General features: G+C 29.0%; 2 protein-coding genes across 2 annotated transcripts; both read left to right on the top strand.

Annotated features, from left to right (window-relative positions):
* Positions 1-2,654: 2,654 nt before the first annotated feature.
* On the top strand, positions 2,655-5,273 carry LOC123260113. Its single transcript, XM_044721064.1, has 4 exons — positions 2,655-2,672; positions 2,744-3,186; positions 4,285-5,101; positions 5,238-5,273. Exons 1-4 carry the CDS (start codon positions 2,655-2,657, stop codon positions 5,271-5,273), a joined length of 1,314 nt encoding a protein of 437 aa, XP_044576999.1.
* A 207-nt stretch (positions 5,274-5,480) lies between these two features.
* Positions 5,481-7,231, top strand: LOC123259771. The gene has a single exon (XM_044720456.1). The coding sequence runs from the start codon at positions 5,993-5,995 to the stop codon at positions 6,674-6,676; it is 684 nt and encodes a 227-aa protein (XP_044576391.1). The 5' UTR covers positions 5,481-5,992; the 3' UTR covers positions 6,677-7,231.
* The last annotated feature ends 1,985 nt before the right edge of the window (positions 7,232-9,216 follow it).

Raw genomic sequence — 9,216 nt, 5'->3', positions numbered from 1 at the left:
TATCCCCGGAATCAGCTGCCAGATTATTCTATTACCGCGTATCAACATCGGGTTTGTTTAGTATGAAAACACTGCCGCCGCCACCACTGCCAGCCGTTCATAACCGCATTGTTTCAGACAGATAAAGAATTTAAGGCCGGGTAATTAAAAACGCTGCCGGGTACTTTGTAAGCTCTCTTTTACTATTTTATTATCTCAGATAAGATTTTATATTATCATCATATTTTACTCAACTCCATCATAAAATTATTATTATTATTATTATTATTATTAATTATAAAACAATAATTAAAATCTAATTTTTATTCATTTTAAAAAATTTTCTTCATTTTTACTTAAAAAATTATTTTACTTGATTTAAAAAATTTTAATTGTCGATTTTTTTTAATTTTGTAGTAAATTTTACACAGAAAATTTCTCTTAGCTAAAATTAAATTTTTTCTTTCCTCAATCAATTTTTCTGTATAAAAAAATTATTTGAAGTATTTTAATCTATTTCTTCTTGAAATAAATTTTACAAATCTTTAAAAATTTTACATTATTTTTATTAATATTTTTCTTTACTTAATTTCACGATTTTCAAATAAAAAATGTTTTTTATTAATTATTTACACTTGTCTTAAATAAAAATGAAAATAAATATTAATATTAAATTATAAATCCTTATATACTTCTTGATAAATAAAATAAACATAAAAATTATGTAGGGTGTGTATTGAAAAGGATGAAAATAGGGGGTTAAGTAAACCGAGTGCGTTTACCTCGCGGCCTGTCGAAACAATAATAATCGGCGCTACGCGTTCACCCAGCCGTTAATTAAAATAAAATTAATTAGATTGTTGTGAGTTGGTATATATAAACTCTGCTGGGACTAAATTAACCATTCTTTTATAAGTGCGTATTCATATTTATTTATATTATCTTCATTGAAAAAAAAATTTACTTGATTCAATAGAAAAAAATTTGAACTAAAATAATTATTTTTAAGAATTACTTTTTAGCCAAGAAAAATTTCTAAGATTAAAAACTTTATTAATTTTTTAAATTAAATTTTTTTTCAATCGAGTTAATTTTTTTTTAGAGTAAAAAGGAAACCAATTGTCGGCATGATCCTCTAATATTTTTCCACAATTTTTTTTTTTATTATAAATTTAAGTTATTATTATATTTTTTCCACCACCAGTTCGGCTCTTGAAAGACCTCACGTTATTTCCTCGAGAATCTCCGTAATTTTATAAACACCATAAAATCTTGCGTCACACTGTGGCTTCGTCGCCAGCCCGCGAGATTGCCATATAAAACACCCGTAAGGCTTCGCCGTGTACCCGCCGGGAAAATAATTACAAAATCACGAGCCAACTGCGGGGATGCTGGCCTTCTATTCCTCTCTGCATAATACACTTTCATACTTATAAATATATCACACTGCTTCTGTAATTTAATCAACTTTAACCTCTTTTGTTTTTTTACTCTCTAACCTAATTTGGTTATTATTTTTAAACACATTAAATTATCGAGTTAAGTTATGTCGGTGAAAAGTGATAAAGAAAGTGAGCAAGCCGTGAAAAATGAAGATAAAAAAAAGAAAAAAAATTTTAATTTCAAGAAGAAAAAATGGACGTGCGAGGGCGAACCTCTTTGGAGAATTTACTTCAACTCGTAATTTATTTTATTAATTTTATTACAAAGAAGTATACATCTTTACATTTATCAAAATTAAAATTCACAATTTTTTACACCTTAATAATTTCTTCAATTAAAATGAAACTAAAGCCAGCGGACAATTTTTAGAAATTTTTTTCAGCGAATAAATTATTGTAAAAACAAATTTTTTAATTTTTTAGAATCCCTTCAAGTGAAATTTTTAAAAAATTTTATTTATTAATATTTAATTGCTAAAAAAATATAAACTGAATTATAAAAAAATCTACGTATAGTAAAATGACGGTTTTGCAAACAAAATTTTTAATTTTCGATGAAAATATAAGCTTTAAATTCTCTATAAAAATATAAAATATTTATCGGAATTATTAATCTTCAAAAATATAGTTGAGAAAATTAATTAAAAAAAAATTAAATTGATCAAAAAGAAAAATTCTTATACTAAAAATATCATTTTGAAAAGTTTGATCATTTTAAATCAAATCCAAAAATTATTAAGTTGATTAAAATTTATTTGAACTAAGAAATTCTTCAAGATAATATTTTTCCTTTAAGAATTTTTCTTTTGCATCAACTTAATTCTTGCGTTAGTGTGATTAGTCCAGCCGTTTTTAAAAAATTTGGCTTACTGAATTCGAAAAAACAGGTTTAAAAAATTTTAAATTAATTAATCTTATAATTATGAAGTATATAAGTAAAAAAAATCAACTTTTCAAAACTCCTCTTTAATTTCATATATAACTTAATAAAAAAAAAAAAATATTGATAGTTACATCGAAAAAGAAAAAAAACTGGAGCATGAAGATAAATTGAACAGACGAAAAAAAGCAGATCTCCCTCGCCAGGATTTGGAGCCTAGCCAAGAAATGTATCCGTACGAGTGTTACCCGCTCAATATTTTAAATCGTAGACGAGCGCAGCTGCTGGATCAGATAGAGAGCTCTCATTTTTACCCCAGCGATGAGAAAAAAAAAATTCGAATCTGGCGTAATATGAAAGCGGATCCTCAAGTACTTACATACTTAACTTTAAACAAATATATTGTTTTTACCTCGTAATAACTGACAACACCTTTACTTAGATTGACATGAGCAGCTTCATCAAAACTGAATCAGCCCCGGAAGTGGAACTAGAAAGCTGGACCACCGGGGAACGATGCATTCCGTACCGCGATCAAGTCCTAGGATTGGGAGCTATTGACTCAAATGTCGGAGATGTTGACGTTGATGATTATGCTACTTGCAGAGAACTTGGGCATGCACGAGTGCCTGCAGTATGCCTGGCCACTAAAAAAACCCATCAGATTGTTGATCGATCCACCGGAGAACGGCCGGGCTTAGTGGACGGTGATTACGTAACGTGTGAATTTGAGTCCAAGGGTGATTACCGAATTGTGTACACTCAGGTCTGTTTGAGAGGGACCAAGGGGATGCATCTGATTGAACTGGCTAGGGAACGCACGAAGACCTGGAAGTTTTGCTTTTATCAAGCGCTGGTTGCTTTGTTAGCTAAAACGCAATTGAGGTCTTCATTATTCATTATTTTATTTTTTTCTTTATTAGCTTAAATTATTATTATTATCATTTTATAAATAGAAATATTATATAAATAATAATAATAACAATAAATTTTTTTTAAGTGAAACTTCTTTATCGACGTATGAGAGAAATTTTATAGCAATGTAAAAAAAAATCGTCACGATTTTCGGTTACGCGCCATGTTATTTTTTTTTTTTATCAAAGTTCAGTATAGCGCCGTAAAGAATAAATCTAAAAACAAAAAAAAAACAAATTAATTGATAATTTAAAAATAAAAAAAAATACAATTATTAGTAAATAAAAATATGTATACGTACATCTTTTTTATTTATTTGTTTCTAATGATTTATCTATTCATTTTTAATTCTATAAAATCATTGCATGTCTACAAGATTAATTGTCATTATATAATTGTATTACTTTGAATAGATAATTCCAATTATTTACTCATAACTTGTGTAATTGAGTTAGTTATTAAATATCTGTTTTGAATTATTTTTACTAAGTTATAGAAGAAAATATGAATATTAAAGTTCTTTACATAATTTTTGTAAACCGATTAAATAATGGCAGAGTTTAAAAAATGACAACAATGGTAATGATGATGAGATCATAATTGATGAATTACAATGATTATAATAAAAGCAATGATAAAATGAATTACTCATATTATTGGTATGCATGTCTATAATACAAAAATAGCTTTAATTTAATCTTGAAAAATTATTTTTCGCGTGCCTCATCTAGCCAATTTCTGTGAAGTAAATAGTAAAAAAATTATAAGTCATAAAGAAATTTCACTTCTTACTTGTGTACTCTGGTACACACACATATTTTTTCTTGTGTTTATTTAAATATTCTATCGAAAAGATCAAAGAAACAAATAAATTTATAGCCTTTTTCGTAGAAAATTAAATTTCCTACAAAAAAGTTATCATTTTTTCGTATTTTTAATATTTCGTCCAAAATAATGATAATAATACTACAATCTTAAAAATATAGTTTTTTTTTAATATTTCAAAACATAAATTATTATGATTATTTTAATAAATATTATAGCCAAAGTGCACTAATTTTTTCTTAGATACAAATTTGCAACCAGTAACAATATTGATTACATCTACGACCTTGCCTGGATGCTGTTTCTTCACGTGGGAAGTCTCAGTATCAATCACAAACTTAGATTGGACGACGTGGTGGTTTATAATTACAATTACTGCGTAGAATTGGAGTTAGTCCAAGAATTGAAGGATGTTGAGAAAATCTCGGGTGCTGGTTTCAGATTTTTGGAAAAGGGAGTAAAGATACGGGCAATGAAAAGGCCAGAATTGATGAAATTGACTGGAGAGTTGGGACAAGAAAAGAAGAAATTATTTTTGGACAAGCCGGTTCATGAGGGAACGAAGGAAATAGAGCAGTGGTTTGATAAATTACCAGATAATTGCAGAAATTGTGTGTTCAAGACTGGAAAGTTTGCCCTAGCTTTTTGGAAAGACGGCAGCTTTTGGTACCTGTACAATCCTTATCGTTGCGACAAGTTTGGGTTTTGGGATGATAATGGGAAGGCGAGTGTCATTAAGTTCTGCTCGAGGGTCGCTTTGAGAAGACATTTGATGATTTTACTGGTTAGGGCGTATGCTTATAGGGTTAATGGTGGTGATTTGGAGCAAAAGGAAGATCATTTTGAGGATTTAAAAAGCGAAAAAATTGGTGCAGATAATAAAGATGATGGAAATGTGGAAAGTGGAGAAGTAAATTTTACAAATGATGAAAAAAAATTGGAAAATGTAAATGATGGAGAAGTTCAGGAAAATGATGAGGGTAATTTAGAAAATGAAGAAAATAATTTGGAAGAAAATGAAGATGAAAATCCGGAAAGTGATGAAAAAAAATTGGAAAATGTAAATAATGGAAAAGTTCAGGAAAATGATGAGGGTAATTTAGAAAATGAAGAAAATAATTTAGAAGGTAGTAATTTAGAAAAAAATGAAGATGAAAATCTGGAAAGTGATGAAAAAAAATTGGAAAATGTAAAAGATGGAGAAGTTCAGGAAAATAATGAGATTAATTTAGAAAATGAAGAAAATAATTTAGAAGGTAACAATTTGGAAAAAAATGAAGATGAAAATCCGGAAAGAGATGAAAAAAAATTGGAAAATGAAGAAAATGTAAACGATGAAGAAGAAATTCAAGATATCGATGAGGCAAATGCAGAAAATGATTTAGTAGAAGACAATGTATTAGAAAATGTAGAAAATAAAAGTGAAAATCTGGCAAGTAATGAAAAAAATGAAGAAAATATAAAAAATGCTAATGAAATTCGAGAAAATGATGGGAAAACTTTGGATAATATTGACAACTTAGAAACTGATAAAATTAATCCGGAAAATCAAGAAGAAAATTCGAACAATGAAGAAAATTTATATATTAAACAAAGAAATCAAGATCATAATTCAGAAAATGATAAATTAACAATTCAAATCTTTCAGTTGAATTATAACTGCGTAAAACTTCACAATCGTAAATTACTCTGTAAAAATTCATCAAAACCAAAAACAAGGCCTATAACCAAAAAAGTAGACGAGTATGATTTGTCTTCAAGCAATTTAGACAGCGAATTAGTTTCTAGTACCGAGCATATTGAAAAACCTTCATGGCTTTCTGAAAACCGAATTACCTGGTCAAAAGTATCCTCAGCCTCGCCGTGCAGAAAAGCTCGTTGGCACGAATATTTAGTGGAAGAACCGCGAAAACTATTCAGTCTCTGGGGTGAAATTCATCCGACGGGCAGGATGTTCTCTCCGGAAAACCGTGGGAAGCAGATTCACGCATGTTACCTCGTCTGTTTGGGGATGTCACGAATAATGGCGCCGGAATATTGGAGTTCCAAGACACTGGATACAGTAGTAATGTGCGGTGATCGATATTACGCATCCAGCAGACTTCAAAGTGACGCTGCATTAGGAAATTCCATTGACAATAATAATCAGAGGAACAATGCCGGTATCGACAGAGCACGTACGTCCTGGGAGAGCTACTTAACGAGGCATTTTAAAATTGGCGATATGCTCTTTGAAGTCAAAGTACTCTCGGCAATTTGTGGAAGACTATATTCAAGAAATTCTTTATGGAAAATTCTTCAGCAGATGTTCCTCACACACTCTTACGGAGTCTTAACCTGCGAGAGTTCCTGTCTTGCTATTTTTAAATTCTGCGGAGCTTATTACATTTTCGACACTAATTCTTTCGGCCCGCCAATTTTTGACTACGGCCGGGGGGTCGCTTATCTGCTTCGCGCTACAAGTTTCCAAAAATTACTTAAAACTCTTATCCTGATTATAAATTCCCTGGAGTCCAGCAGATTTTCCGTCAATCCTGTGGAAATTTTAAAAATAATCGACGTCGAGTCTCCTTGCAACAAAATTAAAGAGAAAAAATTGAAGAAAAAATTAAAAAGGACAAAAGGCTGTAAATAAAGTAAATTTTTCGTATTGGCTGTAATGTAATTTGATGTAATGGAGCAAACAAGATTCTATTACATCGAATGGCTGCATTTCAATCGTAGAAGCCGCGGAAACTGGAGTTGAAGTATAGAAACCCTTCTTATATATTGGAGGGTAAAAAATGGTGCATAATATTAATATTAACAATGATGAGAATATTTTAAATAATAATAATTATGGCCGCAAAACAGAGGACTATTTGGTTAGTAAACTTATTAATATAGTTGAGTACAAACAATTAATCTTAGTAACAAGGACAAGCGCATGTCATTTATGAAAAACGGAGAAAATAAATATTGTAGAGCTCGAGTTGAGCCAGAACAAAGAGAAAAAGCGCCGGTGAATTAATTAAGAATTGAAGCCACTCAAACAACCCGCTAATTTAAAATTGTTCTTGTTCTCTCTTTTACTATTTTTATTTTATTTTAATTAACTAGAAAAAATACTACTTAAACTCGTAATGCAGACTTCAAGAGGCTGAGGCTAGGAAATAAATTTGAATTGTGGATTGTTTTTATGACAATTGTTCAAAGGAGGATTTTTTTAATATTCAGATGTCAATAAATGATTTTTTTAATATTTATTAATTTTTAGTAAATGATTTATTAAAAGCAAATTAATATTTTTTAATTATTGATAAACATTTATTTGGATGTTTTTGAAAATAGTGATTGTAGAAATTTTATTTTGACACTTTTTATGATTAAATAATTAATAAAAAAAATAAATAAATAATTGATATAAAAATTCTAATAGATTAAATAACATATTTATAATTTTATTACATTATAAATAAATAAAATTACAGATTATTGAAATTATTAATAATAAATTAATAAATTGTGCTTAAATAAATGAATTGATCAACAATTAATAAATTCAGATCAAAAATTACATTTAAAGATAATTCATAATAATAATAAGATTGTCAAAAAAAAAAATTACTAATATTTAAAACAAAAAAAAAAATATTTGCCATTTAAAAAAATAAATAAATAATTGACATAAAAATTCCAAAAAATCAAATAATATATTTATAATTTTTTTATATTAAAAATAAATAAAATTATAAATTATTAAAATTATTAATATAATATTGCAGACACATTTAATTTTAAAAATAACTTTTAATTCTGTTTCTTTTAAATAAATATTTATTAAGAAATAATAAATTAACAAATTCAGATAAAAAATGACTTGTAAAGATAATTCATCATAATAAAATTATCAAAAAAAAAAATTACAAATATTTAAAACAAAAAAAAAGTTTGGAAAATCCAAAAGTGCACGCCTCATAACGCTCATTCATTTTTTAAGAAAAAAATTAATTAAAAAAAAAAATTATAATTAAGTAATTTCTTACAGAGTATTTTTTATTTTTTTTTTAAATATCGGCGCCCTTTTTTCTTGTCATATGCCCACGCAGTCTAAAAAAATCTAGCTTGATCAAATGGCGCCATAGTTTTTACGTGACAAATAAAAAAAATTCGTTTGGCTTTGTACGGTTGTATCGTAGTGAATTTTAATAAAAATTCAATTTAAAAAAAAAAATACGTAAACTAGGCTACTGATATGAAATACGGACCTAGTTCATCGAATTCTTAAACTAATAAAAAAAGTCCGGTCTTGAAATATCAATTAGTTCGGTAGTAATCGTTGGTACATTCAAAATGGGGTGACATCCGGACGTCCACATAAAATTTTTTTCAAAACGTTTTTTTTTTTCAAAATAGCAACATGAAATGATTTTAAAAAGTAAAAGATGGTTTAATTTAAGTGTTTTTTCGGTGCACATCTACTTATATCATTGTATAAGTGTAATATGGTTGTGATAGAGGCATTTAAAGATCAAAAAATTGCTTGATCTTGACGATTCGAGTATAAAGCACAACCTCACGTGCTTCGCGCTATGAGGCGTGCAAAATGTTTGCCATTTAAAAAAATGAAATGAACTGTAAACGTCGACAAAATAAAATAAAAAATATTATGGAGCTAAAATCAAGTCAGCGGGTTTATTGTCACAGCTCATAGTCGCAAAGCATTGTTATCATTAATGTATGATCGGGGTGTCAAAGTTTGTTACAGTAAACTTGAGGCACAATAGAGCTGAATAGCTTTTATGCTCATAATGTTAATATAAGACACTCTGAGTAGTCTCACAAGCAGCACTAGGCAGGTCTTTGGTCACCTGAATAATTGAACCCGTTGGATTTGTTGGTCTACTTCAAGCCAAGTACAAGAATGAGCGAGTCTACATAATAAAGTTAGGGGCCACTTAAGTCGAGCGTCTTTAAGACTCAGCGTGATATCAAACCTGAACGAATAAGTAAAGGTAAAGAGTAAAGAGCAGAGGCTGGTTGTCGACGAGCGACGAGGGACCATTAAACTTGCACCGGGAATCGTCTTATAGTTTATTCCGGAGCGAGTTTCCCCGGGGTTGTATACTTACTCCAAGTAAAGTTAGCTCAACGGCGCTCTCATGTCAGATGTCCGTGTGCTAAACTAAGGTGGTG

The sequence above is a fragment of the Cotesia glomerata genome, linkage group LG2 (assembly GCF_020080835.1).
Source record: "Cotesia glomerata isolate CgM1 linkage group LG2, MPM_Cglom_v2.3, whole genome shotgun sequence".
Taxonomy (NCBI): Eukaryota; Metazoa; Arthropoda; class Insecta; order Hymenoptera; family Braconidae; genus Cotesia; species Cotesia glomerata.
The sequence above is the reverse complement of the archived record's forward strand: the minus strand, read 5'-3'. Positions and strand labels throughout refer to the sequence as shown.

Bases quoted from the DNA above. Each gene is read 5' to 3' on its own strand.
- LOC123259771 (XM_044720456.1), top strand. From the start codon at position 5,993: ATGTTCTCTCCGGAAAACCGTGGGAAGCAGATTCACGCATGTTACCTC.
- LOC123260113 (XM_044721064.1), top strand. The intron at 3,187-4,284 runs GTCTTCATTATT...ATTTTTTCTTAG, and splicing joins TTAGCTAAAACGCAATTGAG to ATACAAATTTGCAACCAGTA. The intron at 5,102-5,237 runs GTAAATAATGGA...AAAATGTAAAAG, and splicing joins ATGAAAAAAAATTGGAAAAT to ATGGAGAAGTTCAGGAAAAT.